The sequence below is a fragment of the Thunnus maccoyii genome, chromosome 8 (assembly GCF_910596095.1).
Source record: "Thunnus maccoyii chromosome 8, fThuMac1.1, whole genome shotgun sequence".
NCBI classification, from domain to species: domain Eukaryota; kingdom Metazoa; phylum Chordata; class Actinopteri; order Scombriformes; family Scombridae; genus Thunnus; species Thunnus maccoyii.
Genome location: NC_056540.1, coordinates 9,884,971 through 9,907,012, shown reverse-complemented (window position 1 = coordinate 9,907,012; position 22,042 = coordinate 9,884,971). Strand labels below are relative to the sequence as shown.

The window sequence follows — 22,042 nt, the reverse complement described above, 5'->3', positions numbered from 1 at the left end:
CACATGCACACACACTGTAGCGCATATTGGAATAACCTCTAAATGAGGTCGAACAGTGGCATCGCAGATTGTGACAAGAGTGTTTCCCCTGTTGAGGGAAATCAGAAAGTAATGTTTCCTGTCCGCAGAGTGTCAGCTCCCCACTAGTGATGTGACCCTGCCCTCGGTCACAACTCTCACAGACATCAGCTAGATAATGACATCTCTTTCACTGACAGGCTGTCATTCACATGCCTGTGCAAGCGTTGATACACACACACACACGTGCGCGCGCACACACACACGGGCTTGTACGCATGCAGGCATGTACTCGTGCCTGCTTGAAAACGAGGGCAGACTCGCACGGTTGCCGTTATGAATCATCTGAATGATTTGCAAGTCAAATATCCAGTTTCATAAGATGTGCCTGTTATTTTCTGAAATAAATTTGAGTTTCTCATCTTCTGGGTGACTGTTAAAGCAAATACATCAAGGCTACTAAAACGTGGATGATTGCATGTCACTTTGCTCTCATTTATCTGCAAGCATCTATTAACATCATCTTGTCAAGTCAATGAAAACGGCACTGGAAAAGCCAACAGATGGGCTTTTAGAATTCACAGATGTATGATTTTGGGACAGTTTGTTAAAGATAAATCCACTTTTATCTTTTAGCTTATCCTCAACTCCTCAAATTGCATTGATTTACGATTCTTAACATCCAAACAAACTGTTTCACATAGTTCAAGGTAAAAACAGACACTCATGGTGGATACCGATCATATCTCCAGCCTGCATGCTGGTTTATCGTCACTTTGCAGCGTGTAAAATCAGATAGGTTTGCAACTTGCTTCCTTATCAAGAAACAATAAATCTGAGTTTACATAGTGAGAATTTCATGTTGGAAGGACATGGTTTATTGAAATCCTGTTGCAGCATGCCCTGCAGAAGCAGGTGTGGACCTGCTAACTCACTTACTTGCCGCTAGTGATTTTGGGGGAGGGGGGTGTGAACACTCCCCAAAAGCTAGACAGGAGAAGTTGCCTGCGTGGCACATTCATTAACCTGGTATTCAGCTAATCTGCTGGCTAATTCATTTAGTCCTCAGAGCGCTCCTGTGTATTAATATACTTTCCGTGCTGCCGCTCATGGGATGCAGAAGGAGCGTAGCCATGGCAATGATTGTGTCATTATTTTGCAGTCAGATGAGTGATATCCCAGAGGGCTGTAGCTGGGTTGTCCAGGCCAGTTGAGAGGGACTGATTAGAATTGCAAATGGCCGCCAAGTGTTGTGTTTATTGTGTGTCTCAATATTGGAGACAATCAGGCGAATCAAAGCCCTCAGCTGGAGAGATGGGACTGAGGCACGGTGGGCCTCTCTGGTTGGCACCATGTCCTCAGTGCTTGCACAGTGCCTCCCCCCCCCTTCCACCCTCCCTCCCTCTCTCTCTCTCCCCCCCATCTTCTCTCTGTTGCCCTCTCTCTCCGTCGGCTCTGTCGTGTGTATAGGTCCTGAAGTACGTGGACACAGCTGGAGAAAGACAAGGAGAGACAGAGAGAGCCACTAAATCTAGCGTACTCAATCATCTGTAGTGTGGCGGTCCTCTCACACAGCTGAGAAATATTAAACACGCTTTATGATAATGAAAGCGCTGGCGACAGACATAAATATCAGAGGCAAAGTGCTGAAGGATTAAAATGTCTTGTACGTTTGCTCATAACACAAATTTGTCATTGATTTCATGGCTTCCTGAATCGTTAGAGACAGAATTATCAGCTTTTCATCAGTGGAATTTCTTTCTTTTTTTTCTTCCTCGGCTCGTCTGTGATGAAGAATATCGAGTCACTGCACATATTAAGGGCTCAGGAATATTCACATATCTGCATGCAGCTCTGTTGTCAAGCCCTGCGAGTGGAACCTATTGGCAGCTCGCCCTTGTTATGGCTGGGTGACAGACTGTGGTGCAAAGTGCCCTAAACACACATTTTTCCCGCAAATCAGTTGTGAATTGTTCTTCCTCAACGATTGGCTATTACCCCGTTATTGACTCACTGTTTGTAAAAGATTCGGCGAGATCCATCTGAAAGCCATCCAGTGCTGTTGTGCGAGACAGGAAGCTAGTGTTTTAGCTCACTCTGTGTAATTCACTCTGTCAGTTGCACACAGAGAGGCCCATCTTCTCTTGTTTCGCTACTGTTGGCTTTTAAAGAATGCGTGTGTGTGCATGTAACGTGCATGCACATGCAAGAATGTGTGTGTGTGTGTGTGTGCTCATGCATGCATATGTCCTGTTTGAACACAGGATAATTCCTCAGGTCATACATGCTCCCCATATAGCACCGCATGACCATTCACAGGCATGTGTGAGGCCCAGGTATGGGCATGCACAGCGAACAGGTATTGCTACAGGGAAATGACTGTTAAAGCTAAGTTTTATTGCACCACACACGTTCTTTCCAGCTCTGGCCGCTTTAGGCTAAATGAAAAACTAAGAGGAATGTGTTCACACTCTATGGAAATCCCTCAGATTTACTCCGAGCTTTTACCGTGACTTGCGAGCGATGGGAAGGCCAGCAGCAGCCATCATAAGACTCACATGTCTGACGTGATATGATCAAGAGTCACCAGCCTTGAAAAGCAACATTCAGCGCATGTGAGAAGCTGCTGCTCATGGCCTGTTTAGGCAGCGCTGCGTGCCATTGAGCTTGACAAGCAGTGGATGAGGGATCCTTAGAATTTTGTGTGCGTGCGTGTGTGTGTGTGCGCGCGCAAGGAGAAAAAAGAGAATGGTTGAGAGGGAGAGTGTGTGTCAGATCGCCGACGTGGCTGTTTGTGAGTGTGTGAAACCAAGGAGAGAGTTCATGAGGTGACATCTCATCAGCTGTTTGACTTTCCCAGTTTCCCAGGGAAGCAGTTTCAAGAACAATGCAGAAGAAAAACCACCAACCACCAACAATTGAAATGCCACAAAAAAAAAAAAAAATCCAAAAAAAACCCCAGCGCTGTTTGTTGGTGACTGAATTATTGCCATTGCTTGAGATTGGAGACAGGGGAAATGTGTGAGTGACTGCACTGTGCTTGTAGCAGACACATATCACCTACCGGACTCCTCTACCCATCCATCTCCCAGCGCTCTTCACAATAGCAGGAATACATTAAAAAAGAGTGAGTCAGGAGGGAAGGGGACGCAAGATAAATATTGTGTTAGTATTTTCCCTCCCTCTCCCTTGCAATTGTCTCTCACACTGACAGATGAACAATGAAAGTATTTTGAACTTTGCTGCGTGCTATCTTTTACTTCTGGGTTCAGAACCGTGCTGTCAAAGCCAGACGTGTTCTGGCAGAGATTGATTGATTTGCTTTCTGTGTGCCATGTCTTCCCTTTGTTCTTCTAGGAAGGCTTTGGCTTCTCTCCAGTGTTCCAGACTTTCTGTAGCTGTGTCATATTAACACCTGTGAACAACATACAGACTCATAAAATATCGATTCAGCTCCCCTTTGATTGTAAAGTATTGCTATAAATCTCAAACTGAAAGCAGCTCATTCTAGATTCTGAAAGAGACGAGCCCAACTCTTTCTGTAGCAGAACCATGTGTTTAAATGATTTATAATAATATAATGTATAATATACCTTGAAGGATAAATATCATATCACTTCATTATTAAAGAAATGGTTCGACATTTGGGAAATATGCTTATTCGTTTCATGACGAATACTGCTCTCATGTCTCTTAGCTAAATATGAAACTACAGCCAGCAGCCAATTAGTTTAGCTTACAGACAGCTTGCCTGGGTCTGTAAAGGTAATAAATTCAGCCTACCAGCAACTTGAAACCTCCCAAATCTACACTCTACATCTTGTTTGTTTAATCTATACAAAAACCAAACTGTAAAAATGACACATTGCAGAGCCAGGCTAGCAGTTGCCACCTGTTTCCTGTCTTTATGCTAAGCTGAGCTAACTGGCTGCTCCCTCCAGCTTCATATTTACCGTACATAAGGTACATGTGTGGTATCAATCTTCTCATCTAGCTCTTGGGAAGAAAGCAAAGAAGCATATTTCCCAAAAATGATGAACTATTCCTTTAAGAAAAACCTCAACAGTAGTGGGTGTCAGGTTTGTTTTAGAGATTGTCTTGTGGTTGATCACTGGCTGATTTGATTCCCAGATGTGTCTGTGCCAAAATGCTGGTGAGCAGGGCAACCAAACCTCCTTCCCTCCCCCCAGTGTGTGAGAGCCGACGCATTCCAAGCACGAGTTTGAAAAATTAGCGAACTGTAACTGCAAACCGTAGCCTGACTCTCATCCTCAATGAGCTTTTCACTTTGCTTCGTTATTTAGTCTAAAACTGTGATCCCTTGAGTAATTTTTAACCATGCTGAGATAGGAGGGCAATTGTTAAAAATTGAATTTAACCATGACTGGCTCTATCTAAGCCAAACAGAATTTAAATAACTAGTGTATAATATGGAGCTGTGTGTGTGTGGTGTGTGTGTGTATGTGTGTGTGAACTGTGTATGTGTGTGTGTTTATTAGTACATGTGATGTGCTGATTGAGTGGCAACATTAAAGGGCTGGTTTCTGAGAAATGCTTTCTCGGGTCTTATCGATGGGGTTGGAGATACAGAGCAGAAAATGGCCGCTGGTTAACAACTCAGGCAAGCTGCGTGGGTTTGATAATGGTTATGATTCTTTTTCTCTCTAGTTTCTTCTCCGCTCCCCTAAGTGGGAGTGAAATACAATCGGTTGAGTGTGAGGGATGCTATTGTTCGTCTGGGAGGTTCTCCCGCTTTCTCCCCTCCTGCTCTGCTCGGCAATGATTATAACCTCGCATCCTGGTCCAGCTCTTGACTCCCGGCTCTGCAGCTCTTAGTCTGGGGGGATTCCTCTCTCTAAGACTGTCCGGCCCCCCCACCCACACCCCTGACCACACACACACACACACACACACACACATACACACACACAAGCTCTGGCAGGTTTGGGGTGTCTGGCACACTAACACACACCCTCAACCACTCAGGCATGTATGGACACACGTATATCTGCACACACAGTCATGCAAACACGCTCACACATACAGTGGGTTCTGGCCAGGCGGGTTTGGCAGCGACTGTAGACTGGGCCTGTGGAGAGATCTTTACGGAGCATGCAGAGCCCATCTGTGGCTGCTCCTCAGTGATGGGAGGCAGCTGGCTGTGTGTGTGTGTGTTTGTGTATGTGTTTGTCAATGTGTATGAGTTGTGTTGTGGCCAGGGAAGGAACTAGGGGAGGAGGAAAGAGGCTTGTGTGTGTTCGGGTCACAGAGCAACCCCAGAATGAGGGCTAAACTGACCCAGGCTCTCTTGCTTATCTGAGTCCAATCTTCTTCTCTCACTCGTCTTCACTAGTCTCTCTTCTCTTCTCTTCTCTTCTCTTCTCTTCTCTTCTCTTCTCTTCTCTTCTCTTCTCTTCTCTTCTCTTCTCTTCTCTTCTCTTCTCTTCTCTTCTCTTCTCTGCTTTTCCCTTCTCTGCTCTTCTCTTCTCTCCTCCTCTCTCGTCTCCTCTCCTCTCACACCCCCCCATCCCTCCAGCTGGAAGAGCTCAATCCCTGGGCTCCGGGATGAATAAGTGGAGAAGCAGAGAGCAACAGTCTGGGCCTTCTCTCGCTGTCAGTGATACCGTGGATGACGTTCAATCACAACCGCATACACCCATGCTCGCTTAACTCCCCTGCTCTTAGAGAGGGATGGGCTCGGCATTGACGGAAACCACAGAGGCCATAAGAAGAAACAGATTATGCTCTTTCTCCTCCCTAATGACTTCTGACACTCCTTTCGCTCAACAGTCCTCTTCAGCCTGTTCGTCCACAACAACGTCCACTTCTGTCCTCCTTGTGGCAAGGCCATCTGGGCGTCATCTTGTTAGCTCATTACAGCCGCTGATAGTGTGATGCTAGCCCCTCATGTGACAGTGATCGAGGGCAAGCATACAGAGCTTGTTTGGTGAACATGAGAGGTGTGTGTCTGCCGGGCTCGTGTGTGTTTGTGTGTCATAGCTCGCCTGTGTGCAACTGTTATGAGTCACGCTGAATCTGATTTGCTCTGCATGCCAGCCTGTTGACTGAGCTAACTGAAGCTAGTGTGTGTTTGTCTGTGAGAGAGAGAGGGTGTCTGTGTTCACACGTACAAAAGCAGTTCTCTGCGGGGTGGAATTCAGGATATTCTGTCTGTCTTTTTTTGCTTCTGACATCTTCATTTATGTCCCTCTAATGGGGACAGCCTGGAGGGAAAATACCGAGCTTTCTGCTTTTCAGCATCTCGCTATTGCCAAGTCTGGCCTACTGGAGTTTAAATGCAGCTTGGATTGAGTTTATAGTTTATCCAATCCCACTACCCGTTGGCGGGTTTCTCCTGCTTTTCTATAATAAGGGTCAAATCCTTCCTGCTTTGCTAAACAATTCTGGAGCCAGATGGGTCTTGTTTTCCTTAATTTCAGGATCCTTGTGTTTGTTCGTGTGTCTCTCTATGTGTGTGTGGCCTGCTCGTGCACTAGCATTGAGGCGACTTGTTTACCATGTTTGACATGTGAGGAAATCGGTGTGTGTACACTCCAGGGCGTGTGTTTATGTGTGTGTGTTTATAGTCAGGCCTCCCTAAGAACATCTGCCCCTACGACAGCCTGACAGAAGCCAGCTATGTATACAAGCTCTCGGGTTGAGCCGCCGGCTACGATCGAGCGCAGACCTATGACCAACTTACCTTCCCACGACGTCGCTTCAAACACTAGAGGGAGACGGTTCAGATCGGTTGAAGATCTGTAAATCATATGGCCAAACAGTTCCCATGACTCGGCAGCATTGTAGATGTGGCGAATTTCTCTGGAGCCGTACAAACACACTGACAGTTTGATGATACGTGCCTTTCTACAAAGTATGAAATGATCACACTGTGTCAACAGCGCTCAGTGGATCTTAACCACACATCAAGAGCGGAGCCGTTTGAGAAGCTGCTGTTTGAATGTTTCCATTGTGAGGGCGAGCAGGCATGTGGCTCTATCTTGATGGATCTGAAAATGGTTTAAGGCTGAAACAGTCCCTGCTAGCACACAATTATTTAATATCGATTGACTTGAATGAGAACAGGATGCGTCTGTACTCTATGATTACACAAAATGTAGAGTGCCTAAGGCAAGTGAATCAGCCTTAAATCCCCGCCGTTATATTGCACAACACACAAGATCTCAACTACAATACTCTTTGCATAACACGGCTTTGTGCTCTTTATGGACTTAAGTGTAACCCTGTCATGTGGATGAATTACTGTAATGTTTCATGAGCTACCATAAAATCTATCTGAACTGTAAGCCTATGGAATATTGATTAAAACGGCAGTAAATATGGCTTCCGGATGGAAAGTGTCATCTGTAATAATAGGGGAGAAGCAGCCACACTGATTTTGTGGATAATGTAAAAGAGAAAGGATAATTGGTGAGGTGACACTTTTCCTGGCGTGATAATTATCATGCTGATAGTGAGGGGAATAGAGTACCTGTTGTGGTGGTGATTGCATGTGGAGAGTGTGTATGTGTGTTTGTTTTCTACATGCCGCACTCATGTGCTCGTGTTCGTTTTAAAGGCCAGAGAGAAAGAGAGAAATATTGAATGTTAGGCTGCACAAACGAGACAGAGAGAAGAGGTTTCTACCTGCATCCGAGCCGTTGGCATGTTCCCCTGGTAGAGATGGATTGCTCTGTATATGTAATAGAGGAAAATTGATTTTAATTGATATGTATGGTATGTTCATGCCACTGCTCAGGAGGAACAAATCAATTTGACACCATTCTGTTGATATGAGCCGTCTTTGCCTCTTTCTCTCTCAGTTCCTGTGTTTCAGGTCCATTCATTCAGCGGCCGAGGCTGTCTGCCAGTGCTATGCTCGGGGCAGAGGCCTGAGTTGACTGGACGGGGGTGGAGAACATGGGGGAAGGGCTGGTTTGAGGCTCTGTAAGGGGCTTTGAGTGGGCCTTAGTGTAGGCGGCGTTTTATATGAAAGTCGGTGAGGGCAGGGCGCATGAATAGGGGTGGCTGGGAAGTTGGGCTGGGAAGGTCCAGGATGCACCCCACAGTGCTTTTGTGTGCTCTCACATCCCTGTGTGTGTGTGTGTGTATGAGGAGGTAGAGGGGGGCCTGAAGCATATGTGAGATCATGTGCTCATATTCACCAGTGGAATGTAAAAAGAGAGGAGGTGGGGTGTGGGGGGGGGGTTCTCCTCGCCTCTCTTTCCCCCTGCTTCGTTGTTTTCTGTTCTCTCTCTGCTGTGCTGTAGTGTAGGTCTGTTTGTATAAGCTCTTTACAGGATTGACCAAGCTGCAGAGCCATCCAGATGAAACAAAACCAACCTCATTTGGCTGTTTTGAAAATGATTCTCTTTATTTTGTTTGGTTCAGGCAGATCCACCTCGTTTGACATGAGGGGAATAAAGCCTCTCTCACGTCCAGGGTCATTTCCCAGAAACATCGTTTGTATCTGCACGGCTCTTCCTCTGTGCACTGAAACCTCTTTTATCAACAGGTCTTATAAAGTCTCTAGACAACATGAATGAAAGATGCAATTCAACCTCCCTTTTTCCCCCTTTTTCCCTTTCGACCTCCTCAAAAGTACAATAATCTTCAGTCGCTCGTCTCCTCCTCTCCATTGCATGGCTGTGTGTAGCACCGGAGTGGGGCTGATTAAGCCAACAGAGAGACAAACGGGAGACAAAGTCCCAGCCCACCAGTTTAGTTTCACATCCTGGACTGGAGCTGGGCCGCAGCCTGCCAAGTGGAGGGCTTTTAAACTGGGCTAAACACTAATTGCTGCCCTATTTCTTTTATGTTGCTTCTTTCCCATCTGCGATGGCGCTTCCAGACCTCCACAGCAGCCAGAGCCTCATTATAGCAGACAGTTAACAAAGGCTGGGAAACAGAAGCGGAGAATTCACTTAGGATAGCTATCTAACCGCCAACTAGGAGGCCTGCTCGGAAAATTGAATCAATGACAGGGGTCGGCTTGTGATTAAATCCTTCAGGGATATTAAGATATTAAGATTTTGGAAATCTTAATTATTCATCTAAATTGTAGCGGCTAGCTTTGATAATGGAATAAATGGGTTGTAAAACTGAGAAGTGGGGTGTGAGACTCATTGTTTTATTTCAGAGCCAGGCTTTCAAGCATTTTTAACATGTTTGCCTGCTCTTTATTTTTTTCCTCTGGTTTCATACTTGTTTTTCTGTAGGTGTTTGTCTGTGTGTGTGTGTGTGTGTGTGTGTGTGTGTGTGTGTGTGTGTGTGTGTGTGAAGAGGGGGGGACATGGAGAGAAAACAGAATGATGGAAATGTTGAAGAGGTGAATGAGAGCGAAGGATAAAGCGAGAGGGAATGAGATTGGGGAGCAGAAATAGAGGGGGCTGAGATGGGGGCGGTGGGGGGGTGCTAGGGAGGAATAGAGAGAAGGTGGGGAAGAGAGGAGAGGGGGTGGTCAGCAACAAAGCCTAATGTTGCCATGGAAACTTGTTTATGCCTCACTGATGCATCTTGTAGATCCAATTAGAGACTGATTGTGTCCGTGTCTTCATAGACACACGCACTTGTACCCGGGCATGGTGCGCACACACACGCACACACACACACAGACACACACACACACACACACACACACACACACGTATGAGCACATGCAGAGTGTTGCTGCTGAAAACCAGCAAATTGTTGGGAGAGGTAGGACAAAGGATACCCCGCGTTCTCTCTCTTATCGGCCCTTGAATTAGTACAACCCCTCCTCTCACCACCAGCCCCTTCTCACCCCCATGAGCATCAGACAATAGCGTGGAAATAACGTCTCACCCGCTTCCAAGCCTTGTACGAGGGCTTCTATCCGAACACACTTTCATGACATCATATTCAGTGAAAAATGGGGGGTTGGATGGGCAGGATTTTTAACGTTTTGCCAATTTCATTTTGCATTTATCTCTTTTGTGAATGAAGTCATTTATTTGGTAATGCCGCTGTCCAAGAAGAATGGCCATGAATGTTGAAAAGGCCTTAATCCAATCATGTTCATTTTCATGGGGGGTATTTCTTTAGAAAATGGGACTTTTTAAATAATCGTTTCTTACAATGGCTGGCCTTTTGCCAGTGTTTAACATCAGAAGAGGAGAGATGGTGATCGTAAACCCCCTCACACTCACACACTCCTCTATCAGTCTCTTTCAGGAGGCATCACAGTCCTCCCTTCCCCGGGCCTGTCTGAAGAGTCAGTTATTTAGTGGTGAAATGATGTGTGTGATGATGAAATGAGGGGCTGTAGATAAGGTGAGATTGCACTCTCAGAGAAAAAAGAAGGGAGAGACAGAGAGGGCCCCGGCCCCTGATGTCTTGTTAAAACGTGAGGGATCAGAAAGAACAACAAATGCATTGCGCGCAGCTAAATCCTGCTTAAATCCGCTGGCATGGGCAGATCTAGCAGATAGCCCCGCTGCTGTGCTCGCTGTCTGCGACCACAACACACACACACACACATACACACACATACATAAACACACCCGTGGTCAGTCCGGCTGTCTGGGTTAATGCTTGGCTAACTGGGACAGCAGAGCTGAACCATGTTGACATTTTAAGCCTCAAACAAGTCCAGAACAATGATTCAGCCCATCTGCCCCCCCATCAGACCGCAACCTCAGCCCATTTTGCTGACCGTCTAGCACACATACACACACATGCAGACCTGCATAAACATACACACCACTGCCCAAACACACTGCAAGTTCTCAGTGCACCCCCCGCCCCCTCTCTTCACACACACTTACACACACATACTGAGTCTCCTCCTGTTCTCCACCTTTTGTGAATAAAAGAGAACAAGAGCTGATCTGATTGAGTTGGCAGCAGAGAGCGAGGTGGAGAGGTACAGTAAGGCCAGATGGATTATCTTAATCCTCCAGTAGATGATCATGGCAGATTGAAGATGAACCAGAAAGCCTTAACCTCCCGGCTGACCCCCGCACACTGTTTTCCTCCAGAAACTCGGACCTCTGAAGTAGAAGCAGCATAGATATGATGTTGAAGCAAGGGTCTTATATGGAACTCCAAAAATATGAAAAAGAGTCTGTGGCATTCTTTGGATGTAATCCTATCTGTAGCCATTTCTGTGGCAGCCATTTTGTATTTGGCCATCTTCTTTCCCTCCTTGCAAACTTTTGGTATGCATTGATTCGGATCCAACTATAAGAAGGAACTTTTGAGGATTTGTGTGAAACGCTCTGTCGACAAACGCTGAACATTGTCAAGCTGTAACATGTAGTGTTTTTGTAGGACCGAATTAACTACGCTCAGCCTAAAAGCCCATGCCAGACAAATGTAAACCCATAACTCCTATAGCTCAAAGTGTTAAGACTGTGTAAACTGTTGTCTGAATTATGTGGCTGCTTTTTCCAGACTTCCTTTATTTTGTGTGAATTACAATATGTCTGCTTTTTTCTCCTCCGGCAGGTTTGTGGCTGGAAAGGGCCTGGTGATCTACCCAGACATTGGGGACAAACTGGACATCATCTGTCCCAAAGCGGACCAAGGCAGAGAGTATGAGTTCTACAAGCTGTACCTGGTGAAGAGGGAGCAGGCGGAGAGCTGCAGTACAGTCCTCGATCCAAATGTCTTGGTCAACTGTAACAAGCCGGAGAAGGACATCAAATTCACCATCAAATTCCAGGAGTTCAGCCCCAACTACATGGGCCTGGAGTTCAAGAGGAACGTCAACTACTACATCACCTGTGAGTTTCTCATGATGATTTATTGTTGACGTTTAGTTTTTTAACCTTCATTTAACCAGAGAAGCTTGACTGAACAATCGGAGTAATAATCTCTGCTTCACACTCAGTTACACACAGTCACATCTGGGAGTTCAGACTGACTCGTAATGGCTGCCGCCGCAGCAACATAGCAACTACCAAAAGTGTTTTGCTTGTTGCACAGTAGCAGGACTAAGATTTATGGGTCTGTGATTTCAGGATCATTTCCTAATCATTTCCAAGAAGTTTTACGAAAAGACCTGTGTAATCCTGATAATTAATCCTCCCTAATTATAGAGAATATAGAGACAGTGTTCAATTGGTACTTCATTTAATTAATTCCAATGAATTGCTAGTGTAACCTACAGACTCATTTAGTCCGTGCACATCAGGTAAGCTGAGCATGCAAAAATATGAAATATGTCTACAAATATACTATTCATTATATGTGTTTATGAAGTTTCCAGTAATAAATGGATAATGAATACATGCTTACTTGGATTAGAACATTTTCTTTAGAGCTTTTCTTTGAAGGAAATTCCCATTTTTTTCTGTAATTAGGGTGAAATAACACAGTTCTTTCCATGAAATGTCTTTGGAAATTATTAGGAAATTATGCACCCTTAAAATAGAGCATTACCTAAAAAACACTTAGACATTATGCGCACTTCATTTTTCACACATACTTTTTAGACACAGTGTGTTTATGGGTAATTTATTAGGGGCTCTATTAAGTAATAAGTCCGAAGTTAAAATTGCATTCTGTGTGAGTATTTGTGGACTTACACTAGTAGAAATTGGGACAATAATTCAAAAGGTTTCATTTATGCCGGAGAGTTCAATTGTGAAAGAAAAACATATCCCAAATTCTAATAGTGTGTGTAAACAGTATAGAATTTATACAACGTGACATATGACAAGAATGATTTTATTTATTTCATATAAATTCAGATTTCTTTAACACATGCTACTTGAATAATTCCTTGGTGTTCTATATGTCATAAGACATGTTCTTTCATAAAAGTCAGTCAGTAACACTGGCTACAAAGGAACAGCACATTGTCTGAAAGAGCAGACAGAAGGGCAGCAAATTCTTCTGCTGGGTCATTTTTACTCTTGAAAAAGCAAAGGAGTGCATTATGACTACAGGTTCAACAGGAGGGGTTGAAGAAGCTGGAACCAAAACAGAGTCTGGTTCTCTGGTGGGTTTTGGGTCCTCCTCCAGGCTGGGCCTTTCTTCATTATCCTCCTGGACTGCAATAATGACTACAGGTTTAATGGGAAAGGTTGAGAGTCTGGTTCTCTGGTGGGTTCTGCATCCTCCAAGCTGGCCTCCTTATTTAGGCCCTTATTGTCCTGCACATTAGTCATTAAAGGAGGTTCCAGGGTGTTGGAGGAGCTGGCGGAGGTCGCACTGCAACAGAGTTTGTCTCTGGTCTGGGTGTTGTTTGCCCTGTTTCAGGCACTTTGGGGGGGCCTAAACATGCCACAAACCTGCCCTGCGGCAAAATCAGCAATTTTATTCACCTGCATTGGTGCAAAGCTCTTGATCCCTTTCACCAGGATATCATGTGGGCACTTCTGTCTAATAATTTTCTGAATAGAACCATGTCATCCCTGATGGAGTGGGAGAAGGTGGCCTGACAGTCCACAGTTGAGAGAGCACTGGTCCAAAACAGCCTTTGTATCCCCAACAGACATTTCACTGAGCTACTGGGGATATTGAGGAGGGGGCGTGGAGAGAAGCCCTGCAGGACTTTGGGAAAAACCTCCATAACCAGCTCTTGTGTCCCCCGAGCAGTTTGGAGCAGAGTGCCTCCTGCTGCTTTTCTCTCAGGATCTTGGCATAGTCTTAGTCACACGGAGGACTTTAGGATATCTGTAGGTTACAATCATTGAAATGACTTTTCCAGAATACTGCTTAAATATTAAAATCACTGTGTGTCAAATGTGACTCACTGAAAATGAGGAGGTAAGGCCTCTGCGGATTTGAGGAGCATCTGGGCTTAATACTCAATGTCCCTCATTTTCACTGCCCACACCTGAGACAAGGAATGAGATTTGAAGTGTAGGTTTGACCTATTTAGAGGATAAAATCAGCATAATGTAACACTTAACTCCAAACCTTCCTTTCTAGGATTCTAGTCTTCATCAAAATCCTCCAGTTTAAACTTCCAAAGGCTTCAAACAGAAGCTTTATCTTTACTGTTACTTGCTACTTTATTAGACAGATTGGCGTAATATGAGTAGACTTAAAGATGTAGTGATGGACTGTCTGTATGTGTCTCGGTAACCTAAACATTCTCTCAGCGTATTTTTTTCTCTGCTCGAGCAGCAAGTTGATCTTATCGTCAGCAGTCACCTGGGATGGGATGTGTTTTTCCTGCTGAAGACTTTCATCACCAGTGCAATCTAAAAAAAACAGAGGAAATAAGTAAATTTGAAGCATGAAAGAGTTTATCAGAATTTACCTGATATCTTATATTGGTGTGTGCTTAGAAGGATAGTAGGTCTTACATGAGACTTGTAATTTTTTATATGCTAGCAGAGCTCATATATGGGTGTATCAACCAACACCTTTGAAGTAAATCAGATAATGTTTCTCAGTAGTTTTAGCCAGTTTTCCAAAATACTGTATAGCTGAAAATATTTAAAGTCTAACTCTAGAAAACACAAAACCTCTCACACACTCTGATGGGTCTGTAGATTTCTCTGCTTTCCTCATGAGACTTTAAGAGAGAGATTTTGTTGCTGTTTATTACAATACAGAAAACACTTAACTATAAAAGTGACAACAAAAATTTCACAAGTGTAAGTTCAACAATGGACTTGAGAGTACTCCAACACAGTTGATGCTTCTAGCACAAATGAACAGAGTGTTTTCAGGGTGAAAATTGTGTGAGTTATTCTGACTGAGTCACAATATACTATACAATATACTTCATATGACACATACAACACCAAGGAATTCTTTTTTTTCAAGGATCCTGTTAATAAATAAAGTGCAAAATCTCTAACCACCTTTAGGAAACTACTGTGAAATGATGCATACATAATGTATTAAATAATTTGGCCAACATGACCCCTGTAGATGGTCACAGAGGGGGCCATTAATCAAATGTTAATATTTTGTTACCCAGGGAAATCTTTTGGTATATTTTTGCCTTAAATGATATAGCTGTAAATTTTCTATATTGTAAACAAATCCCATGAAAAGACCAAAATCAACAGATTAATTGACCCCAACAACAAGTATTGACCGTCAAAGCTTTATACAGCGTATTCCTCTGTGCCATTGACCTCCTTTATTGTCAAAAATCTATTCTAACACGTCAGTGAGCCACACTGTTACACTGACTAACATACTTCATGATGATGAACACAAGCACCAAATGAGTATCAATCCATAGTTGAAAATAGTGCCCTCTAAACGCACAATGTTTTGGGCAACATTGCTTAAAACTACAGTGTCCAGCTGTTTTGGGAAATTACCTTGCCTTTTTAAAAAATGAAAATGTATATTTGTTACCCATTTTTAAAGATTTATGTATGTAGTAGAGATGAATAGCCTTGGGGCTGAGTGCAGCAGACAAGGTAAGAAAGTCATAAAGTATTGAGAGACTGACTTATGAATAGTTGTTTTGTTCTTTTAATGGGATTTTGTCACAATAAGAGAATACAAAATATTACCAGTATTATCACATGTTGACACATACACTGCCAATGTCATACTTGTATCTGCAGATACATTTCCATGATACAAAAGCCACAGTTTGAGTGGTGAGGCATTTCTAAAACCAAGATAGCTGTATTGTTTCGCCATCTTGTTAGCTCAGTAGTTGCAGAAGCTTACTGAGCTCTTACAGCTCAGATCATGATGCAAAAAAAAATATTCTTGGCTGCTTTGGCCTTATCTAAATTCTGCTTCAGTTCCTAAATTTCCTGGAATGACTTGAACAGTTTTCTAAAATCATAACATGTGTTGTGGTTTGTCCGGTCAGAGGATATTGTTGGGGGCTCTGCCACATCTGTAATTGATTCCTCTACGAATCAATGTAATGATCAGAGATGATCGTGACATCAGCAATGTCATATACACACTAATATGCAACAAGTCGCCTTTTGCCAAAGAACTGCTGGCACAGTAAGAAGTGAGTGGAGGCTCTGCAGGCCATAAGAAACACACTGAACCACCACTAATCTTATTTTACAATGTAACTGGAGGTATGGAAGAGTAAGGATAATGTAGAATACTGTTAAATCTATTCTGCCTTAATTAGTCTCTTAATAACCATCTCTCCACGTCACATTTCCTCCCAAATGGGGATACAGACAATTTAACTTTATGTCTTTTAAGTTTTAAAATGTTTCAGAATATATTAAGTTAAATTTCTTTTATGTTAAGAAAATAAAACCAAGCTACAGTCAGTTTTATTCTATAAAAATAGCTTATTTATGTCATCCTCCTCTGAAGGAAAAAGCCGCAATCAATTAAACCCCACATATGTTTTTCTTTTGATCTGCAGCAGTTCAATCGATATTTGTGAATTCTCCCTCAAAGCCAGAACACAGGGAAGCATGAAACTTGTGATGTTATCAAGCGACATTTTTTGGGGAGCCGCTCCTGTGGCAACATTTCATGTGGACTTTAAAAAAATAGTTCTTTGAGCTTTATTACACCCACATGTCTTTAGAAAACACCTCAGGCACTTTCAGGGTCCGCTCTAAGTTTCCCTTGCTGTTGTTTGTGGGGCTGCTCTGCATATTGTCTCTTGATTATATTATAAATATTTTAACTAACTCTATTAGTGACATGTGTGTGGGCATGCATCAAGACTATGGTACGTTCCAACATCAAAGCCGACACATCAACTTTACTTTAGGTTGAATTTGCTTTTGCACAACACTTTCTTGTTTCTCTGCTGTATAACAATTTGTCGCTGATGTGTATATTACGCAAGTATTAAGAATACTTAGCACTTACTCCACAGTGATTCAGACTGAACTCATAATCAGAGCCAGTTGTAAATCCTTCACGAGGGAGGCTGAACGTGCAGGATCCAGCCTGATGGTGGATCATCATTAGGCTCATATACTGTAACGTTCTCGCGTCAGCAGTAATCGGATGTAGTATTTGTCTTGGTATTATGTTAATGTTGTTGTCCTTTGCAACAGGAAGAGCTTGCCTTATTTATTCTACTGTAGCCTGCGCACACACCATGACACTATTCATCTATCATTTAGATAATGGCCAAGTGTGGTTTTGCTGCATGTGTGTAATATAAGTGTTTTTTCTTGAAACAGCAAATAAGGGACAGCAAGCACCTGCAGTGAATATACCTTTCCTGCTTTTCCTGTACAGTAAAGAGAGTATGTGTGTGTGTTTGTGTCTGTGTGTGTGTGTTGGGGCCCCTTTAGGCCAGCTTATCCCCGCCTAGGAGATGTGAGTGCGTTATCCCACCGTCTCTGCTGGGAATGCGGCCCAGCCGGCCAGCAGAGCGGTGTAAATCTGCTCGGCCTATAAAGACCCGGCTTATCTGGCCTGATTAACGGTCAAACGTGGCAGACACGTTTGAGACAAGAGGAAAATGCATAGGGGAGTGGACATTCCACTGAATCTTCCAGCAGTCTTTTTCTTGTCCAACTCCGGTCTCAACTCTGACTTCGTGGCTCCGTTTGTCTTTTCCTTGATCATCCACCACTCCAACCCCAACCCCCACCCGGCCCCTGCTCCTTCCATGGGGTTGAACAAGCAACAAAAGGTGTGGGGTAAAGTAAGCAACAAATGGTGTGTGTGTGTGTGTGTGTGTTTATATTTGTTTGTGTGGGTCTCCTGTGCTGTCATGTCACTGCAGGGGATCCCGCCCACACGGTCCCGTCCGTCCCAGCCTAGCTTTGACAGGAGTCGAGAGGGGGGTTAAAGGTCAAAACTCATGGGCAAGGGGTCACGGAAACACAGCGGGGGTTCAGTAATGATAACCCTGCACTGATTCAAACCCCAGACCAGCACCAGCTTGTCCTGTCCATCAGCACCCCCTCCTCCCAACACACACATTTATATACATACACCCACCTTCCCACCCCTACCTTGGTGTATGAGTGAACAAACTGGTTGTATTTCACAGCGTTGTCTAAACACAGGATATGGAATGAGCTGTTTGTGAGGAAAATGGCTGTGCTGTGTTTAGGGCTCAGAGTCAGGAGAGAAGTGATTTTAGACAGGAGGCTTTTAAAGCAAAGGAAATATAATGGAGAAAATGAGCAACAGAGTGGGAAAGAGAGAGAAGGGACAGGCATAAGCAGCCGCACACATATATATGCAGTCTTTATACGCCCCCAGCGGAGCCCAAAAAAAGTCCCTCCATTTTCTCTCCCATTCGATCTTCATTGAAATAATCTACCATGACTGCTCGGTGATATGATTTCTGTGGTTAGCCGGGCCGGTGAGTCTCTGTTCTATATAAGGGTAAGGCCACGAGGCAGTAAACAGAGGCAGCCTGTCGTCATGCGCGCTTCTTCTCCCTTGATTTCCTGTGTAGCGGGCAGGGTAAGCCTGATCCCTCCTGACAGCTGTCACTCTCCATCTCGGTGTACCATCGTGGACTCTGACACACACCGACTTCCCCACCAGAATACTGCCGCAGTGCACTGCTATCTCACCTCCAGAAGATTGCCTCAGTGAAATACATAATGCCTGCTCGCAGCAAACAGCAAAGTTGTTTTCATTTTTGTCGCTCAGTTTCTTTGACTTTGTAGGTAAACCCAGTTAGTCTTGAAACACATAGCGGCTGATAAGCATTTTATTATTATCCAAGGATAAATTGGTAATGGAAAAGTCTATTTATTTCATGTTATAATCTTTCCACACGCTACACCTGGGTGCTGATGGAGTCTGTGAATATAAGAGTATATCAGACAGACTGCATTTGACACTGTGGGATGATCTTTCTGCGGTGCTCACACCTGACAGGATTAAGGTTAGGAGGCATGTTGCATATCGCTAACATTCATACTCTTTAGCGTGGGCTCTCCTCTGTATCACTGTTATTTTTGCTCAACAACCCACACATTTTTACACCCCTCCATTCAAACCATCCCCCATGGAATCCCTTCTCCACTGGGCAATATGTATCCAATATTTTTTTTATTTTTTTTTTACTTTGCAAAGCAGCTTCTTCTCCTCTTATTTGCCCTTGGGAGAGTTAAAGGTCAAGGTTGAAATCCCTGGCCTGGTTGCAGCGGATCACGAGATCCTCCCTTGCCCTACATTTGTGAGGACGTAAACACACCAACATATGTGCACACGCGCACTCCCACGCAGGCACTCACAGTAATAACGCAAATGTGAGCTTGGGAAAAGGAACACACAACACGCACAAGTGAAAAACCCATACACACTCATTTAAATATAAACACTGGAAAGCTTATAGCAAGATTGGATGTAGTGCAATAAGAATAATCTGATTATAAAAAAAGTGTTAAATGTCATCTTTTAGAGTTAACATAAAATTACCATAATGAAATCACAGCCACTTACAAAAAGGCATTCGCAATTGTCGCTGGCGCATTTGAAAAGACAAAGGCATTTTGATTGTCAGATTATAGAGATGCAAATAACTCACACGTTTCTAGCTCACAGTTAAATGAATTTTTAACATCTGGTAACCTCCCTCAGTAAAAATATTTTAATTACAAGCAAGAGACACTGTTCAGGATTTTCCTTTCGCTTTGATTGTAGAGTCTCACACATGCTTGCTCTCAGCGTAGAACAAAGGACACATTGTTTTATTGCATATTTATCAGATTGCGGACATTAAAAATTACTCACAGGTTGTGAAATAATTACTAGTTTTGCTGGCAAACATTTCTATCAGTCTCTACGTATCATGAAATTAAGAACCACAAAAACTCCAAAAAGAAAGAAAAGAATCAGCTTATCATTTTATACCCCTTAATTATAGAGGATACAATTATAAAAACGTGTCAAATAATCTTATAAATGCCTTAGATTTGCTGTGTTACCGGTCGTTTTGAACCAGTGTATGTCATGTTTTTCAAATGCCAAATAATCCTGCTAAGTTCTTGAAGAATGGGATTCACATAGAAAATCAGGTGGGGGGTTGAGTTCGAGTAACTGTCATTGATGTTACCGATTAGAGTTTTAAGCAGCTAATCAGTAAGCCTCAACGGATTTCATTTTCAAAGTAAACCCTGCCAACAGGTCAGGTTATCACCGGTGGAGCAGCATGGCCTGGGATAAGGAGATTTAACCCCCCCTGTGAGTGAATATAGCCCAGTGTTTATTAGAGTGCCAGTATAATATATGACTTTCTGCTTGCTTTGCAAATCTATCCAGGCTGCCTCTGCTACTTCTCCTTTGGATATTTCATTCAGAGAGGGTTAGCAGGCACAGCGTTATTGTCGCTGGTTATTGCCTTTCGTTTATTACAGAGGAGTTTGTTTAGAGTGGAGGAGAGGGGCGGGGAAGTGGGGGGGGGGGGGGGGGGGGGGGGGGGGACGGGTTGGGATGTGGGTTGGTGGGGGGGACACGAGGACTTTTCTTTTAGGGGCTGCTCACGTGTCTGTACAAGTGAATGGTAACCATTGGTTACGGCTGCACCCGTCTCCCCTAGATGATATTCATGTATTCATCTCAATTAGTCCGCTCGGTGCATTTCCAAACACAGACACTCATCCCTTCTCGGCTGTGCTCCATGCTTATCTTATTAGAATATTTTATCCTGCATGCAAGGCCTCTCTCTCTGCCACTATGTCATCCCTTGCACTCACTCCTCTTCCTGTGTAAGTGTGTGTGTGTGTGTGTGTGTGGACAGTATGTAGGTGCTGTGGGAAGTCTGTGTTTAAGTCATTTTCGTTAAGTGATAGCTCAGATCTCCTCTCAACAAACAGACCACAAGAGACCACAGAGTTAAATCTGCGAAACAACAACACTGTTGATTTTTTTGTTTTTCTCCTCTCAACTAACACAAACTCATTTGCCAGCCTCTCACCCAATCAATCTTTTCTCTATGAGCGATTCTCAATTGTTGAAAGTAGCTTCCTGGTTTTTCTTTAATTCCATCCGCTATGCAGAAACCATCTCTGTGGTTTTGCAAACCTAAAATAGCTTCAGGCAAAAGGAGAGGAGACAACTCGAGACTGCTGGAAAGATTCACGTTTGGAGCAGAGTCCATAGTGATTAGGAAAAGTAAATGTAGGACACGAGATGAGCATCATTGTCCGTAAGGCAAATTGTAACGGACAATGGTGCATCGCTGTAATAAAAAACATAAGCGCAGGACAGCCCATAATCTATAACACTCTGGAAATGCATATTTCCCTTTCCATCTGAGATGTCTGAGGTTGTTTGCCCTCTGCTTTGCCAACAACACATATTCTCAGTGTCTTTCTTCTCTGGCCAATAGCTAAGCTCAAATCACAGCTCTCTGTCTGTCAAATGGAGCTTGCTCTCCCTCTCCACCATCCCTAGAACAGTGGTTTCTCTTTTCCAAGGCACACTCTGAAATGGCTTTGTTTTCCAACAGCCATTCAGTGGCACCGTTAGCTGGGTCCTGCCAAGAAGTCCGCCTCCCCAAGCTGGAGCCCAGGCTTGTTTACACAAACTCATCGGAGAAATATGGATGTATAATTATAGAGGTTGTTGGTTTTAATGTCGCATCTTTGCTATGGAAACCACTGCATGCTTGGTCAGCTACGATGAGGGGCGGCTGATGAAATTCTGACCGGGGATGGCGTGAACATTTCTGTGGAAAGCGTTTTAGGGGAGCGAGAAAGGAAAATGGAGCTTCTTGATGGAATCGAATCAGCGCCGAGCAAAGCAAACAAACATGAATCACAAGGCGGTGATAGAGATTGCTGTGGTTGTCCAACGCATAAATACAGAGTCTAAATACTGCTCTGCAGGCCAGGACCAAGCCCGTTTCTGTGAATTCAGCTCAGTGGCAAAATGTCCATGTTCCATTCCAGCATGACCACAGGCACACAAACACAGTAACGGGAGCAGACAAACACACAAGAGGCGTGTGTGCGCACAAACACACAGGCATAAATAAGCACAAAGCCACATAAGCAAATTCAAATATATATATATACTCATAAGCTCACACTAGCATGCAAATAGATGCACACACACACACACACAAAAAATCACAAAATCCTCACACACCCGTCCATCCTCTTTCACTCTGCACAGATTTGCTTGTGTAATAGAAGCTGCTGTATGCATTGTGCATTCGTTA

The 22,042-nt window shown here is 43.8% G+C and overlaps 1 protein-coding gene across 1 annotated transcript in view; it reads left to right on the top strand.

Annotated features, from left to right (window-relative positions):
• Positions 1-22,042, top strand: part of efnb1 (ephrin-B1) — a 56,853-nt gene that overhangs the window by 13,108 nt on the left and 21,703 nt on the right. Inside the window, exon 2 of the mRNA XM_042419811.1 lies at positions 11,488-11,765. Coding sequence (XP_042275745.1) covers positions 11,488-11,765 — 278 coding nt within the window. The remainder of the gene's footprint in view (positions 1-11,487; positions 11,766-22,042) is intronic.